An 18,687-nucleotide genomic window follows, 5' to 3' on the forward strand; every position below is an offset into this window, starting at 1 on the left:
CAGGTCCTCGGGTGAGGATTTAAGAAAAAAACTTTGATGAAAGCATATTTATTGTCCAAGAAGATAAAAAGGCAGGTACCATCTTGACCTGAGAAATTCATGGAGCCTTATTCAATTGTTTCAGCAAAATACTTTGGTGACAATTTTATTTTTGGTAGAGTAAATGGGGCAATCCTGGTAGTTAGTGATGCCTGGTGGCCCTTTAAGAGATCACTAGATTACAAGTCCAATTTCTTATTTGCCTGTCCCCAAAGATCTAAATGTGCTATGAAATTAGAATGCTCAAGGAAACAGGGATTATATGCTCTAAAATCAAACATCCTTAAGTTAAAAAGTAGCCAAAAGGATGTCCAATGAAGGCCAGCGACTTAGCAGGACATGGGCTGTGAGCCATAACATGTGTTGAGTAGGAAATTATGTATTCAGTGCTGAGAAAAAAATTTTAGACATTCTTGGGAAGCAATGATGACAGAGGCTGATAGATGTGTGGAGTTACTGAGTTCTGCAATTGTGGTGCAACAGCTCAAGCTGAGACAAGGTCAATGTAATGAGGCAGAAATGAAGTCCCATGAGGAACAGGCTTCATCTGTCCTGGAGGTCACCATTCTCCCCATTGCCTCCTCCGCACTGCTCTGAGAAGACACATGGCGGACACGAGTTACAATGATATTCCAGCCTCTCCACAGCCCTTGTGCCTGAGCCAACTGTCAGAATGACCTTTCCTCCTATTGTGGAAGTTTTGTAAGGGGAACGCTAGAGCTGTAGAGTGAGAGGGCAGGAGGAAGGTGACACGTAATTGCCACTTGCTCCTCACCAGAGGTCCAGTTACCGACAAAGGCGTTGGGAGACACAGGTGCCCAGCAGGTCAAAGTCAGGCACCTCCCAACGCAATGGATCAACCCACTGGAGACAAGATTCCTGACTCTGCCATCAAGACATGGTGCTCCATTCAACACATCACCTACATCACCTAATCTCTCTACATTGCAGTTTCCTTCTCTGAAGAAAGAAGGAGAGGGTGGTAGGAAGGAAGGAAGGAAGGCAAAGGAAGAAAAATAAAAGGAACTGTGTATTGGAATGTATGATTTCAAAGGTATTTCATTCTGTAATAATTCTGACTATTGTGACTGCCTAAGACAGTAAGAAAGGATATTCCTAATTTAAAGCCTGTATGAAATCTAGAAGCTGAATTCTTTGTACAAGTCATTTTCTAGATCTTTGCCATTTGGAGAATGTGAAAGACATACAGATCCTTTGGGTTTGAGATTGCTAAGGTATCTACATCTAGTTATAATAAAAATACATGTTCACATTAAAACAATTAGCAGGAAACCAGAAGTTAAGGGGAGGATCAACTTGGCTGAAGGTGAGCAGGAGAGTGACAGGATCTGTGTTGAATGGGCTGTTTCGTTGAGTCAAAACTTGTGCTTCTGATTTTTTTTTTTTTTTTTTGGTGGAAGCAGGTGGGTCCCTATAAAGATCTGGATTATAAAGCACCAAAAATGTAAATAATCTCTTTTTAAATCAGTACAAGTTACCTATAGGTGTTTTCTAAAGTCAAAGGCAAAATACACATAGTAAAACAAATGTGTATTTTTATACTATTTACTTCAGAGATAAGGGTATTAATTATCCCAGAAATAGGGTCCATGTAAAGGAAGAAGTGATAACATGTAAGACCGAGAAGGACAGACTCATGGAAGCTTGCAGGTCTTTTTAAATGAGGGACCCTGATTTTCTTCTACAGCATAGGAAAGCAAGACACTATTTTATCTTTAGTGTCCTTTTGCTTGCTTCACATGTTCAGATGGCTGAGGTGCTTTCCATGGTACAGCTCAAGATCTTTTTATAATGATGGTTATGCTGCCCTATAATAAGCTTTTCAGCTGGAAACCGAATAGTCCCCTCATGCTTTGATGCTGAGGCTGTGGGTGAGTCTCTCAGATGGGTTGTGAGAGCCAAAAGGCCCTTAGCAGTGAGGCTGTCCAGCTTTATTACTGAGCAAGTGAAGGGACTTGCTCAAGGTCATGCTGTAAAAAGCAAAGCCAGCTCTAAATTCCAAATACAAACTGCTAGTGCTAGTTAGAGGAAGATGCTCCTTATTTTGCCACTCTTTTAACTTGTAAACTAGCCAGCATGGCATGAAATGGACATTTTGCAAAGGATTCAAATAAATGACAATGCCTGGAAACATCTAGAATAGTGATGGTGACCCATCTTAAGTGCAGCTATAAAACTGTATAAAAAGGATCATCCTTTATAAAGTCAGAGAACTCAATTGTACAGTGCGATTTCATCATACTGTGCTTACGTGTGTTATACTTCTCAGCTGTTTCTTTTTTATCCATTTTAATCAATATAGGAAATAAATGTTCCAGGCTTCTAGAAACATTTCAAATATAAATTCTCTAAATCTCCAAAAAGAGTTTGAGTTAGGAAGAACCCTATGATTTGCAGCTGTTTTATGATTTTCAAATCACTTAAAAATAGTCCTGAGATTAGTTTCATATACCATAAAAAAAACAACAGGACAGCTTTGCTAAAAAAAAAAAAAAAAAAAAAAAAATCACATTTGTCCACTGGAGGATAAATGATGTCTGACCAAGGGCTTGGTATTACAAGGACCAGTTCCTAGAGAATCCTTTCCTGTGACATTGAGGGCTATATTTACTCTAAACATCTACTATAAAATTATGTATCGTTTATTCTTTCTTAAAAGGGGTGCAAGCTCTGTATGTAATCCTGGGTTGAAGAGTAATTCAAATAAGCCCTTCGGTTTATGGTGCATATAAGAAGGCTTTACAAGATCTAATCTTTGCTAAACCTGTTATGTTCTTCAGTTCAACAGAGCTTCCTAATTGTAGCTATTAGTTCCCCCTTTTCTGTGGTCTGTTCTGTCAATAGACTATTGAGTGTTCAGTAAATTAAGCCCAACCAGCAGCCAACACATCAAGACAGACGTTAAATCATAGCTTGGCTGTCCTTATTCATTATTTGTATCTGAAAAAGCTTTTAAGCACACGGACAAGATTTAACATGATGCTCATTTGTGTCACTCTCAGATTTCCATAATGTACAATCAGGTATGTGAGGGCTTTTTTTCTAGGCAACAGGTGTGTTCTTGGAACAAAGTTCAACCCCCACTTCTGGCTTATGTGAGAGGCAGCAGCTGCAAGCTCACTGTCAATGACACATGGTTCTATAAGAGGGAAAAAATAAACTTCTTGTTCAATGTATTAAAGTAATGGGCAGATGGATGATAGCTGCCTGTACTTTTCTTTGTCTTGTAGAATCAGAGTCTAAATTTTCAGATAACAATGTTTTTCTCTTTTTCTTCTCTCTCTCCCTCTCTCTCTCTCCCCTCTTCCTCCCTTCTTCCCTCCCTCGCTTTTTCTCTTCCTTTCTTCCTTTCTTCCTTTTCTATCTCCTTACCTTTGCTTCTTAATTTTTAAAAAGCACTATGTATTCATTACTGAGAATATTTCTTTATTTGAGTCATACTGTTTTCAGGCCAATAAATGGGAAGAAGAAAAAAGTAAATATAAATCAAGATCCATTTTATTTTTAAGTCAACTTTGTTGTAAAAAAAAAATGTAAAGAAACTGTTTACCATGCAATTTGAGAGATTTAGTATGAAAACTCTATATTTAAAAAAAAGTAAAAATTAAATATACTTGTTTATAGGCCTCATTATTCTCTAGTAAAAAATACAATATAAAATTTTGTGAGATATTACTAATAAGTTATAATATGCTGTGTACCTCAGAAGCACAATGTCAATATTAGTTAATAGTAACAACAATACAATAATTACTATGATTATGTTCAAGAGAGTAAATGTTTCTCAATCACTCAAGAATCATTTTTAGTGTATTGGGGTAATATTCCATTTTATATGTTATCTCTCAGGAATAATCATATCTTAGAGCATAAGAAGCTCAGTGACTATTTTTCTGTATACAAACAAAAATATTAAGCTCAAGAACAGACCAGAGGAATTATAGAGCTCTGTGATATTTGAAGCAAACATGTCTTATTACACAGACTTTTCTAGAACTCATGTATATTAGAACTTCCTCTCTAGCCAATGGGTATTTCTTTTTCTATTTTTTAAAAGACTTTACCGTATTTATTTATTTATAGAAAGAGGGGAAGGGAAAGAGAAAGAGGGAGAGAAACATTAATGCGAGAGAGAAACACTGACTGGTTGCCTCTCGTATGTACCCCAACCGTCACCCAACAGGGGACCGAACCCATGACCCAGGCACGTACCCTGACCAGGAAATGAACAGGAGAACTTTTGCCTTGCGGACCGATGCCCAACCAACTGAGCCACACTGGTCAGGGCACCAATGGGTATTTCAACACGGATATTTAATAAAAATAGAGGTCATGAGAAGAATCTTCATTTTTCTTAGATGTGGTGAACAAGTTTGTTGCAAATGTGACAATAAGCATCTGTTAATTACAACCCTGGAACCTCTGGTAGAACCTGAGTCACCAGATCCCTCGGAAGACTTTCTGTTGGGTGTTGAATATAATGCCTAGTTGGTGAAGGAGTAAAGAGAGAATCCCTTTCTGTTTTTTGTTTTGTTTTTGTTTGTTTTGTTTTTAACCCAAACCACAATTTTATTCAGAAATCAGATTTTATCTAAATCTACACTGAAAATGGTTTTACCAGGATTGTCTCATTGTTGAGAAATCTGTAAGCAGATGGATTTGGAATTCAATCCTCTGTGAGAAACAAAGGCAAATAAAAAAGAAGAACTTGGTGATTAACTTCTAGGTTTTTAATTAGTTTTGGTTATTACATTAGATTTTTGCTAAATGCATGCAAATAATGACTAGCCTTAGAGAGGATGCTAAACATTTAAAAATGTATACAAAGCGTCTAAAACTGGAAAACTGGCCTAGATATCATTAAAGGGCTCTACTAATCCAGAGATTATCAAATTCTATGACTTTGCCTTCCCCAAGCTGTACTTTTCAAAAAACAATTGTGGTAAAGCACACATAGTATCATTTTAAGTGTACAACTCAGCAGTGTAAGTATATTCACACTGTTGTACAACAGCTCTCCAGAATTTTTCCTGAAGTTAGTTTGCATTGCAAAACTGAAACTCTGTACCCATTTAAATAGTTCTCATTTCTTCCTTCCCCCACCCCTGGCAGCCATCTCTCTACTTTCTGTTTCTATAAGTTTGACTACTCCAGATACCTAACATAAATGGAATCATACAGTAATTGTCTTTTGTGACTGGCTAATTTCACATAGCATAATACCCTCAATGTTAATCCACATTGCAGCATGTGTCAGAATGCCCTTCCTTTTTATGGCTCAGTAATATTCCCTACAGACCATATTTTGCTTATTCATTCATCCATCCTCGGACATTTGGCTTGCTTCATTTTGGGGCTGTTGTGAGTAATGCTGCTATTAGCACAGGTGTTCAGATAGCTCTTTGAGATCCTGCTTTTAATTCTTTTGGGAATATACCCAGAAGAGGAATTGCTGGATTGAATGGTAATTCTATCTCTAAATGTTTTTGAGGAACTGCCACACTCTCTTCTATACTGACCGCACCGTTTGACTTTCCCACCAGCAGCGCACACAGATCTCAATGTTTCCTGATCCTTGCTAACCTTTTTATCTTTCTATGGAGGACAGGAGAGGAAAGTACTCACATGAGTCTCCACATCACCAGCAAGGATCCTGCTCTTCTTTAAAAACTCAGCCACCATGTTGTTCATCAGTTTATCAAAGGCTTCCACTGAGGGTGCCACACCTTTGGAAGAAGAATCTGTTGTCATTCCCTGGTAGTTTACAGAAAAGCTGGTACTGCTTTGTCATAGGTGATATGAAAGTGTAATATCATTCATGTCACTTCCATCTCTTCACTAAGTCATTTATTCCTTCAATCTGCATTTATTAAACACTTCTCAATGGCTCAAGAAAACAATATTTTCTTATTTCTTCATCCTCCTCAGGAAGCACTTTCACCTACATAATTTCACTTAATTCTCCCCCAGACTCCGGAGGTAAGTGGAGATGTGAACAGAGGACGTGACTTGACCAAAGCCATATGCCAAACAAGAGGCAGGTCCAAAAAGGAACAAGCCTTATGAATCCACAGCCAGTGTACTTTCTTCTGTATTGACCAGACCAGCTGCTATAACAACTTTGCAAACAGTTACCAACATGTTATCCAGGACAATTAAAAAGTAATGCGAACTCTGGACAAGTAGGAAAAGAAAGCTGATGTCAAACATTTTGTCCCTTCTTCACTTCCAGGGGGTGGAGAGGAGGCGATGATGGGCATGGAAGGACTGCTGAGCTATTGCAAGGTAAGTTTGGATATGTCAAACTATTGTAAAAGTTGAAGCGACAACAGCTCAACCTGGTATGCTCTGAATTTCTCTCCCTATCTTTTAATTCACAGGAAAAAAATTTCAAAGTCCTGAACTTTATATCCTTAATATTGAGAAAAGTAATATTGAGAAACTCAGCATTACAGACTACTAAAATCCAAAACAAAGCTAGGGTTCCCTTTCTCATATTGGACAGAAATATCCAAGCTCATAGAGGTATAAGAGAAAGGTTTCCTTTCTTTTCCCTTTTTCCCACTTGCCCATTTCCACAGGCCCAAAGGGTGCTGGAAAATGTTTACAGCTCTCTGTACCCAGCCTAACCTCCAGGCAGGCTGCTGAAGCTGTTATCTTAAAGTTCAAAATGCAGTGTGTACCAACTTCTAGAATATAAAAGGAGTGCAAGTTGAAAAATTCCTTATGGATCCATCTGGAAACAGATAAACCTATTTGTTGCTGTGGGAGAGGCCTGAGAGGTAGGTCTCTGCTGAGTATTTAAAGTAGTAGAAAGTTTCAGAAATGTGACAGAGGTCTCTATGTGGAGATGGTACAATGATAAAAGGGAATATTTTCTGATTATCTTTTATCACTCAGCTCTGCTCACACCTCGGCCAGGCAGCCTCTAATGACCTCTCTCTCCCCAGTCCACATCCTTTGAGCATCCCTCAATCAAAGCAGGTGCGGCCCTGCATGGTAATGCATTGAGACCGAAGATTCTAGAGGACTTGGACTGTGTATAATTCATCTTGGACTTCCTTGAACCTACCATGGTGCTTGTCACTTGGCAGGCATGCAAAAACATTTCTTTCCCTGTTGAGCCAAACTGACCTGATTGTCAGGGGAAAAATAAAACATATCAAAACATATCATAACACCAGTATCATAAGGCAGTTCTTTGATCTGTGCATAGATGGATTTATAATGATTGGATTCCTTCCAAAAGTTTCTTTTTTAAATAAAATAATAATTTTTAACTTTAGTTATAGTGTTATTGTAATGATGATGTTTATATTTAAGGTGAGAGGTTGTTCTTAAGGATTTTTTTCAGAATAGAATTTAGAAAATTAGCAAAGCTTACTAATTAAAAAGAAATGGAAACGGTGTTGTTTAGGAGAAGAAAAATGTATTAAAGATGGATATCACTCAGTCGTTTCACTAATTATCCTACCTACTGATTACCCTACTTCATTTCAAGTAGGATAATAAATTGCTGGCTAAGTTGTTTTAAAAGACAGGACTTTAATAACTGGTTTGGAATGATTTGCTATATGAGAAAATATTTGCTTAAATACTTAAGTAATTTAATTATATACCTCCCAATTTTGCTTAGCCTATTAATCTTCTCAGAATATTTTTTATAAAGAAAATAACAAAAGTGCACTCTGGTAGCTCTTTGAGTAAGTAGAGTTCAAATTATAGGTTTTTTTCCCTGTACTCAACAACACTACACAATCTCTTAGGAGCTGGATTTTAATTTCATTTTATGTATCCACGGGCTTTATATTTGAGGTTGGCAATCTTAGAGAAATGTCTTTTGCTCACCAGATGCCAAAGTAATAAGAAAACAAAGTTACTAAAGAGAACATACAAATATTTCCTTACAAACAAGGTGTATGGTATAGTTAACAAAAAGAGGCTTAAAATGAAACCACAGATGTGTCTCAGTTGACGCATCTTACAGGCCCCTGGCAGACTTCCTTTCAATAACACCCCATTTCGTTTCATTCAGAGCATTTTAATTTTTATTATGTTCAGGGGGAAAAAAACCCAGTTTGTGCATTTGTGCTCACACAGTAATTTTTGTCCCAGGGCATGTAATACAAGGCGCAGCTCCAAATACGCCTGAAATTTTAGAAGCACCAGTGTGGATCTTGCCTGGTGAAAGCTTTGTTTGAACGCCCCCCCCCCACCCCCCCGCTCCACAAGGCTTTTCTCAACCCCCAAAAGCCTGACAGGATTCAAAATGGGTCAGATAAGGAGGAACCTTACGTGAGACAAGAATAGAGTTGCTAGATTAAATACAGATAGCCCAGTTAAATTTGAATTTCAAATAAACAATGAATAAATTTTTAGAATAAGTGTGTACATGCAGTGCATCCTGTGCAGTATTTGGAACACACTTACACCACCACCACCACCACCTGCCCCCCCCGCGAAGCAGCTTATCGGAAATTAAAATTTCAATGGGTGTCCTGTATTTTTCTTTGCTAAACCTGCAACCTTAGGAAAGAAGAAATTGAAAAAATTGCTGTAGATAATTTGGAGAGTTTGCCATACTTGGTATCATGTTAAAGAAATAGTTAACTTTTTATGTTTGCTCACATAATTTTTAAAATTTTTTTTTAAAGTGTGGTATTAGCATGTAATTTTAGAAGCATATTTGGTGGGGAACAGGCACAGATAAAACAACGTGATGTGATCATGTAACAAGAAAGTCATATTTAAATTCATATCAGGCTCACTTCTTTTAAAACTGCAGTTCTTAAATTTCATGACTTGTTCTCTTTAAAATTAAAATCTACAGAATAATAAATCCTTTCAGTTTACTTTCTAACTGAGAACATTAGTTTCTTTTTGATAATTATTTAGATAATATATTTAGTCATTGAGTGTGGAACAGCAGTATAAACACTAAAATGAAAGAGTAATGATGTTTGGCACATGGATTATGCTCTTAACAGGCAGAATTCTGGTGGTTTTCGTGAAACCTCTGTTTCCTTCCTCTTTTCCAGGGGTTGCTCGCATCTGGTTAACGTCATGTTCACATATAAAGGAAGGAGTAGGGAAGTTGTAGAAGGTAGATAGAAACGTTTCTTGAGAACTAAGTGATGGGGACAAAACTAAGTGACCCACGTAGAGACCAGTAATGACAACAGTTTGGGGCCCTACCTCCGCTGACACCATTAATTTCCCCACAGTTCTCAGGAGGTCGGTGTGGCATCTCAGACAGCAACTCTAGTCGGCTGACTGCCCGTTCCAGCCTGTCTATCAGCCCTGGCAGCTCTGCCATTCTAGAAGAACACAGGAGCAAACGGAGGCCGTGTGAGCGTCAGGCAGGGTTCCCAAGCTGACACCGTCCCACCTAACAGTGACAAGGAGGAAAATAAAAATTACTGGAAAGGTCTTTAATTACCTAGAGAGTATGTCTACATGTCAGGAAAATATGTGAAATGCAAAAGAACGTAAAGCTTGGAACAACCCCCCCCCACAAATTTTATCGAGCTTATTTCTATTCAATGCAATGACTTTTACAAGCCCCGTATGCAACACAGAAACATCTGCTCTCTTCACACCATTATCAAGTGTTTCCTTGGGTGCTCCTTTGAGCTATGATACAATCTATGTCTAGCACTTACTTAAAAGCCCAGGAATATATATTTCACAATTAATATTGCCAATTCCTATTGCTAAATGGTGGGAGCATGTTTTAACCATTTCCAACAATTCTTTCTGTTAAAGTAAAATTCTCCAGGGGACACTAAACCCATTGATAACCCTTGTTTACTCAATTACTTTAAATCAGGAGCCCAGTGCATCATTTAGCAGGCCAACGGAGACCACCACCTCCAGAGGAAACAGTCTGCTACTTACCATTAGTTTGTTTCAGTGTTTGCTGCTGAATTATTTCAAATTACAATTATTCTGAATGGTGGAGATTTTAATTTAAAACATTAAAGGTGGTTACTTCCCTTTGATGCTGGTTACTTTTACACAAAATTCAGTTTTAGGTGAGGTGGTTTTTGGAGACAGCTATCTTCAGTTATACAACACTCTTGGCTGAGATAAACTGGCTTTGAAGCTGAATGAGGAACTGGGGGTAAAAGTAAGACTGGGTATCTATCCATCCTCCCTGCTTCCCAGTAGGTTAGCTACACGGAGTGCACACAAGATGAGTACCTGAAAATTACGGGCCCTGGAGTGTAATGATATTAACGCAACCTCTGAGGAATGGAACCCAAGCTCATCTGGCTAGATTCTTGAGATCCAGATGATAGGTACCGTAACTCTGACCATACCAACCTCGGATTTTGCTCTTGGCAAAATCATGCTGCTGCCCCAGAGAGAGTAAAACAGGCCTCATGGCAACTTCTCACTGTTAAGAACTTCCCAAACATCATTCTGAGCCACAGAGGACTGGCATGGTCCTGCATCAGAGACTACCTCCACCCCCAAACCCTCACCCCCACCCCACAGAGGGTGGGTAAATTTTATTGCTCTAAGATGTGTAACTATTTTCTATTTCTGCCAGGTAATGCAGGTAATGCACTTTTCTTTTGTATTTTGTAGTCTGTTAGTTTTGAGCTTAAATGTAATGATGACTTGCCACTGTCTTTTTAAAAAACAAAGTTATACTTAACAAAACATGTGGCCAGCTCTGTAATTCTGCATCCAAATGTCAGATGGTCATCAGATATGGATGGGGAAGGTTCACTGTCTATTTTGGAATGTCATCTCCTTTAAAAATGCCAGCAGCGACTCTTCCAAAATATGGGGCAGTGATCTCTGCAGGGCTGAAATCAGCATCTAATCCCAAGGGGATTCAAAATTAGAAGTTTTTCATTTATTCTTTTCCTCTTAACGTCAGAGCTTTTGCTTCCATCGCAAGTGGGAAAAAAAAGGAAGGAGAAAATTAATTGAATCCATTACATAAGCTTGTAAGGGAACTGGGTATCCTATAGGTGGGGGAAGGCCATTTGAGAAATGATAAAAGTCCTTCAAATCTTTTAATAGTCACCCATCTGTTCACAGTTATCTATGTTCCCTGTTACTCAACTTGCCAAATGTTACCACCATAGACCAAGCCCATGCTAGGAAAAGAAATGTTTGTTTTCTTAGCATGCTCCCTATCCCCCAACAGAAAAGCACTGAGTGGCCCCCAGCAGCTCTGGGGCTGTTTCAGGAAGGCCTGTTACATTTCACACATAGGACTGCTGTCCCTGACTGCGGCTTAATCAGCCTCCCAGACAAGACCCAACTGAGCACTATCTAATAGTGCTTCATATGTTGAAAGACAACAGGAGTTAGCCCATGAACTGCAGAGCTGGGCAGATTGGTGTGGAATGCAGTCTGAAAGTGAGTCAGATGTCACTTCAAGCAAAATCACTGTGAACTGAAGTCTTGCCACAGCCTCTTAAAGAGGTCAAAATACAGTTCATGTAAAAAAACTGGAAAGATGCCTCTGGGTTTAAAATTTTAGAATAGTTTCTAGGAGAGATAGAAGAACAAGTAAAAGAAAAAACATACCAGGACATCAAAAAATATACAAGTTAGTATTTCCAGTGCCAATGACAGGGTCCAAGATGACTGTGCCCTCTTCTCCCCAAATACACACACTCATGCACGCAGGTGTGCACATGCACACTTCTCCCCACGTGTGCACTCAGGTGCAATCCCTAGCCTTCAAGAATGAAGAAAGGACAGAGCTGTAGATTCTCCAAATTCTTCCCAGGCAGTTCCATTCACCTGGGTTTTTCAAAATGGATTTAGCTTAGTTTTGATGAGGAGGTGGGAGCCAGGAATCAAGAATTAGGCTGAGGAATGGATAGGGCAGTCAAAGCAAATGCAGACAGCAAGATGAGGCTCGGGAATGAGTAATGAGTCAGGGTCAGAGGACAGATGGATGAGTTTGGATCAGGAAGCCAAGCAAAGGAGGGAAAAATGGCAAGATGGTGGACGTAAGATGTTCTAAGAATCAGATGAGAAGCAAAGAGAAGCTGGATATGTATTTGGAGAATCAAGAGACTGGGTTAGATGCTGCTACACAGATTTTCTAACCAAGTAGAAGCCAGTCCCGAGTTGAGGTCCCCTAGAACCTACAGCTTACAGAGCATAAACATCATTATTTGATCAGAATGTGAGGGTGGGTGAAAAGGAAAAGCTGGAGGAACATAGAATTTCACAACCTTCTCTTTTTAATGTTTTAGGAAATGATATTTGAGGTTAATCTTAGTTCTTTGTTTTGTATTATTTTTTTAAGTATTCTCTTTTGAGTTTCTTTATAATGGGATGTATACCTTATGCTTGTTTGTCCTTTTGAAAACAATTTTGATTTCTCCCTTACTTTTCCTTTAAAGTTTAGTTTTTATTTTTATCAAAGCCAAACATGAACAAATATAAAGAGTACAGAGTTCTACAAGGCTGCCCCCTTCCATTCTTTGTCTTGAGAGTCAATCATTTACAATTATTTTATCTGTTTATTTTAGCAATTGCCCCCTTACCCCTAAAAAATATGATTACAGCTCTATGTCTTGTTTGTTTTCTTCACTTTTAGGCGTTATCCATTGAGTTCCCACAAAAAACAAGAAGGTTTACCTTTTTCTTGCCCTATCCCCACCAGCACATACACGCATATTTCCTTTTATCCCATCCCCCCAATAGCATTACAGCCCAATTTTTGTGTGACCAATGATCTGTGTTAACACAATTATGACGATTCACTGCTGAGTTATGACATGTACTAAGATTACTTTTCATATTTTGCACAACTTGTTTTCCTAGAGCCATATTTTTGAGCTTCTCAGTTTTCTATACACTTAAAAATTAACCATCTCCAAACTCTTCTCCTGGCTGTGTAAGTCCCCTTTCAATGGGACCAAACACATCTGGAATTCTTAGTTTTTTCTTCTCAGAGGTACCTTTTCTGCAGAATTACTCCAACTGCATGAACACTCCCTAGGCCTGCTGCACATCTGTAACCTGGTATCTGCCTTCACCTTCAATGAAGGGGGAAGAGAGAAATCATCATTCTAGGGATTTCTCACCTTCAGCCGCCCCTTATGTGGTATTAGCTGTTTTCTGGACTCCACTTCCTTCTCTTTCTTGGTGTACTTCCGTGATCGGAAAGAGCATTGTCTTCTGAAAAAGGGTGCATAAAAGTTCGAATATTTTGAGATCTTGCACGCCTGAAAATATCTTTATTTTGCTCTCACATTTGATTGGTGGTTTGGCTGAGTATAGAATTTCAAACTGGAAATTTTCCTCAGAATTTTAAAGGCATTGCTCCAATGTCTTCTAGTTCCCTTGGTTGCTTGAGAAATCCAAGCCATTCTGATTCTTCACCCTAGGGATGTAACCTGTGTTTTCATCTCTCAAAGTTTTGGGGATCTTCTCTTTGTCCCCAGTGTTTGGAACTTTCATGATGATATGCTTTGTTGTTGGTCAAATATTCTCTTTATAAGTGATTTTTAAGAGGTTTAGAAAAGGTAGGAAAATGGGCATTGCATATTTTATGTCTCTGCGTGACTTTATAAACCAAAGTTTTTGGTTTTTTTTCCCAAATAAAGAAGTTAGCATTCTAAATATTTAAACAATTCAAACATCTCTCACACAAATATCCTACATTTACAAATATTTCATACACTTCAACAGGAATATAGGCAGTGAGTATTCTCAGAGGTATCTTTGAGAATAATATGGTGTGCTGGGAATATAATTTGTGCTGGGAACATAGGAGAAATGATAGCTATCATAATTTTAAAACTTTTTGCTTCATTGGTCATTTTATAGAACCCATCCTTAAAGTACAGATATTCGACTCCTAACACCGTTCAATGTTATATCAATAGCATCACAACTACGTTAAAGCACTAAGAGAGAGAGAGCACATTTCTATTTTTCCTGTAGCAGTTTCCCATGCTTTTAAACATTTTATAAGATCTCAATAGTTTTTCCTCATCTTTAACTAGGGTAGTATAGAGGCTTCAGAATCACCATCTAGGAGACTTTGGGAAAAGAGCTTAATCTTGGTTTGTTTCAGTTACTTCCTGTACACAAGGTTACTAGAAGTATACATATGAAGACATGCATAGCCTGGCACATCGTCAGTAATAAACTTACTAGCTACTGTTATGAAGACATCCTATCTCATTTTGCTTTCCATGGGAATAGGTAGATCTAAATACCACTACCTCAACTCCTCATGGATTTGAAACGTTCAATAATCATCTAGAACATCTGGCCAAGGAAAATGACTACCTGAAAACTTTAGGGCAGTATACTCATTATTATCATTTTCAACATTTCATTTCTCTAAAAGAGGTTTTCTCATATGTATGTGTAACAGTTACTATAAAATGAAAATTTTGTTATGCAATTACTAGTTTTTTTAGTCACATATATTCCCCCTAAACATTTTAAATTATTATATTAATAATATAATAATTATTATTATTTTTGCTTTTAAATAGTCCTCTGTGAAGGACACACACAAGTGTAATTTCTGTGGAATCATTTTTGGAAAATAACACAAACTGTCTTATACTTAGTGATAAGCGTTCTACTAAGGTCCTAACTACTTAGTCTAAGAGTTATAAAAAGCAACTTTCATAGGGGCTTTGAAAATTGGCACTCCATGGCCCAGAATAAATGGTGATAAGCCCAGAAGAGTAACCTGTTTGTGTGTATAATATTCTTGGCACCTATAAGACATACTGTCCAATTAAAATACAGCCTTCTGCTATCTTTTCTGCTAGCACATGCGCGCTTTGCTTCCCAAGGACATTACTCCGAACTCTTCAGAGGCTGCTACTCTTTGTATTTCCCACTGAGTCTGCATGCTGCCATGTACTTGGAGAATTCTATAAATACTTTTGATTGACTAATTAATTGGCTACCACTCACTGTCTTTCCCTTGCCTGCCCACATCCTGGCATAATCTCAGATCAGGCAGAAAGCCAGACTTTCACAGGAGAAATTTCCATTTAAAAGAAGACACTAGATTAGTTTTTCCCACTTAAAACCACAGTGGCTTCCTCCACACTTGTTCTCTCTAATGTGAACCTTAGGCTTTTCCAAAGTTCCTCCTTATATTTTAGAATTTCAAAATTACTAAAACTACACATTGTCTAAAGGGTTTTGTAAAGTCCTCACAGCAAGTTCTTAAAACAAGTAAGGCAGAATGCTACTTTGGTAACTTTTTCATGTTAATAAAACAGCTGGGTCTCCTGGGAGTCTGGGTTGCTAGTTTAAAGCTCTCCTATTAGGCCAAAGGTGTAATAGTGTTGAGAGTTTCTCTTCTGATTCTGTAAGGGAGACCCAGGCCCAGCAGACTCCACAGATCAAGAGCCAAAGATTAACTAGAAAATAGAATTGCAGTGACAGGAAACTGAAGACTTTTCAAACTTTTTCTCATGGTGAGGCTCGGCAGCTGGCTTATATGTGAGCTCTCGAAGAACAGTCAAGTGGCAATAAACCACATTGTCTATAATTCCACCGAGATTAAACAATGTTTGTTAACTATTATCAAACCAGACTGTCCCAGATTGTTAAATTATCTTTACAGTGACTATATGAATTATATTCTTTCCTTTCTCAGGAAGCTACCAATCACTGGAGGGGAAGTCATCTTGTAATTCACTATTACTAATTGGAGTAATAGTATGTATGAAAACCAAACCATGGTACTTATTCACTCATTCAGTGACTAGCTCACTGAATATGTTTGTTTCATTCATTCAGTTAGTCCCCACGATCTGCTAAGTATAATGCTCATATCTGGAAAATCAAGAGAGATTAAAATACATTTCCTGCCCAGCTGTAGTGGGAGGGGGCTGGAAGCAGGCCCTGCTTGGTAGAGCCAAAGAGTTGTTTCACTAAGAGATACATTCACGTTGCCAAGGTGCCCGCCCTCATATCTTTTGCCTTCTCTCCTACAGAGCATTTCCGGAGCCAGCTTCTCACCAACCAGGGAAAAAAAAAAAAAACCACACTATCTTCTTTTTATTGTGAAGAAGTCCCAAGAGTCGATGAGTTTTGAAACAGTGTAATCAGAATATAAGAGGTCAGAGAGTTACACAGAAAAAGAACACTTTAAATTTTTCACAAAACTAGAGAGAACATATATAGATCCTGATTAGCCAACTGATTTTTATAAAGCCTCTAGTAATGTCCCAATGCAGAGAAAACAAAAGCAAATCTTCAGGTTGACTTTCAAAAGGACCTCACCCCAGCTCTCTATACTTCACCACACTCCTGAGATCCAGTCACAGAGAGGACTCACCTGCTCCCCTACATGCCGTCCAATCTGTCCTCTGTTCTGTGGTTCTGTTGTGGGACCCACTATCTCAAGGGTCCTTCCTGGCACCAAGTCACCCATTTTCCAAACTCCAACTTCTCCGTGAGTCCCACAAATCAGAGGTAGCTTCCCTTGAGGCATTAACTTCCTGTCATCTTTATCAGATCCACAGTAGACTACAGGAGGTAAAATAAACGAACCACATATAGAAACTACGGCTCCAGTCCATTTGCCCTTTGGACTCTGGTGGTATCACTCCTTAGAACCATCCCTGATAAGTCTTGTAACAAATATTTCTCATTGATCTCTGAAGATAAGAGGCCAGGGCTTCTTGAGGTAGTGGAAAAAAGCATTGTTTGATATCAGAGAATCTTAATTTGAGACCTTGCCCGCATCATTGGGCAGATTACCTAACCTGTCTCAGTCTCAGTTTTTCACTTCCAAAACATTAACTCATTCCTTCTTCATTCACTGACTTAAGAAAATCATTTACGAATGTGTTTGAGCTGTGTTCCGTGATGGTTGGTGGGGCTACACAGGGGGATGAGACGCAGACTCGGTCCCCAAGGCACCATGATCTCCTTGAGGAGAGGACAGTTCAGCTGTTGAGGGCAGACCAGTGGTCTAGGACACCAGGTAGCAGGAAACTGGGTAATTTCAGCAGGACAGAGCCCAGTGGGAACTGAGATTTTGAGGAAATCTAAGCATGTCTCATGAAGACCGGCTCTGTGCCTTGACTCGGGGTGGAGGGACTGGGTATGGACAGAGCCATAAAATCATGGACTCTGGAGGCTGAGTGGGACAAGGACAGACCCCTATTCCACTCCCCCACCATGCAGTGGCAACTCCTTTAGCTAAATGTGAGGTAAGGGCTCTTCGTGGAAAAGGAGCTCCCTCCCTAAACCCCGCCATGACCCTTTCTAGGCTCCAATACTGTTGGGGAAGCTTTTTCTCTTCCTGTGTCCCCACACTGCCCTTCTGCTCTTGTTTGGGCCATTGAGGAGGTAGAGATCAGAGAGATGCTTCTAGGAGTTCCCCAAGGGTCTCACCCTGGCACAGAAAAGAAAAGCCAGGGAGACTCCGCTGGGGCAGGCTATCACAGTCTGGGCAGGCTTTTCACAGACCTTTTGTCTCTCCATAGGGTAAATGTATTGCTTTCCTTGTATCCAGAAGATATAAACAACTCTTAAACTCAATATTAGGAAGACGAATACTCCAATTTAAAAATGGGCAAAATATTTGTATAAACATTTTCCTAAAGAAGATATGCAAATAGGCAACAGTACATATAAAGATAGTTAACATTAGTAGTCATTAGTAAAATACAAATAACCCAAAAGGATGGCTACAACCAAAAAGACCGATAATAACAAGTGTTGGCGAGGCTAAAGAGAAATTGGGACCTTCTTATATTGCAGGTGGGAATGTATTATAAATGGTGCTGCTGCTGTGAAAACAGTTGGAAGTTTCTTAAAAAGTTAAGCATATATTTGCCATATGACCTAGCCATTCCACTTGTAGTTATCTATTCAAGAGATAAACATATGTACACACACAATAACATATACAAATGGCCATAGCATTGTTCATAAGAGCCAAGAAGAGGAAACAACCTTAATTTTTAACAGTGAATGAATAAATTAAATGTGGTATATTCATATAATGCAATATTACTTATCAATAAAGAGGAATGAAGTAGTGAGGCATGCTACAACATGGATGAACCTCCAAAACACTGTTATACGTAAGAGCAAGAGACAGAAGACCATGTGTTATATAATTCCATTTATATGAGTATCTAGAAAAAAAGCAAATTTGTAGAGACAGAAAATAGGTTAGTGGTTGCCTAGGGCTGGGGACAGGAATGGGGAGTGGCTCTAAATGGGCACAAAATTTCTATTTGAAATGATGGAAATAATTTAAAATAGGGTTATGGTGGCAGTTGCACAATGCTGTAGCATTTTAATAATTACTGAACTGTGAAAGTGAAACAGGTGAATATCATGGTATGCAAAATTTTAGCTCAACAAAGCATTAGAAAACAAATAAAAAATAAATACTGCTCCTCTTTATAAAGGCAGAGTTGAAAACCTATTAAATCTGAGTAACTTGACGCTATCATCTCCCAGCAAAGTGATAGGGGGGAAACTAAACTTAGCCAGACACTTCTGAGAAGCTACACTCCTCTCTCCTGGAACTGGTCATAGGGGCCAAGACAGGGGACAGAACAGAGCAGCAGTTCTCACCGCTCCTTTCTCTCCTGTGCATCAGGATCACCGGGGAGGAGTTGGGCCTCCCAAATGCAGATT

General features: G+C 38.8%; 1 protein-coding gene across 2 annotated transcripts in view; it reads right to left on the reverse strand.

Moving 5' to 3' along the window:
• Window positions 1–18,687, reverse strand: part of CAP2 (cyclase associated actin cytoskeleton regulatory protein 2) — a 147,075-nt gene that overhangs the window by 115,376 nt on the left and 13,012 nt on the right. Inside the window, exons 2-3 of one of the 2 annotated variants that reach the window (XM_090269785.1) lie at window positions 9,256–9,377; window positions 5,686–5,786 (exon numbers count right to left, since the gene is read on the reverse strand). In XM_090269785.1, the coding sequence (XP_090125911.1) occupies window positions 5,686–5,786; window positions 9,256–9,376 (222 nt within the window). In that variant the 5' untranslated portion in view covers window position 9,377. Of the gene's footprint in view, window positions 1–5,685; window positions 5,787–9,255; window positions 9,449–18,687 lie in introns of both variants that reach the window. The other variant, XM_090269784.1, reaches the window with a different exon arrangement.

The sequence above is a fragment of the Furipterus horrens genome, unplaced genomic scaffold (genome assembly GCF_987537825.1).
Source record: "Furipterus horrens unplaced genomic scaffold, mFurHor1.1.pri manual_scaffold_3, whole genome shotgun sequence".
NCBI classification, from domain to species: Eukaryota; Metazoa; Chordata; class Mammalia; order Chiroptera; family Furipteridae; genus Furipterus; species Furipterus horrens.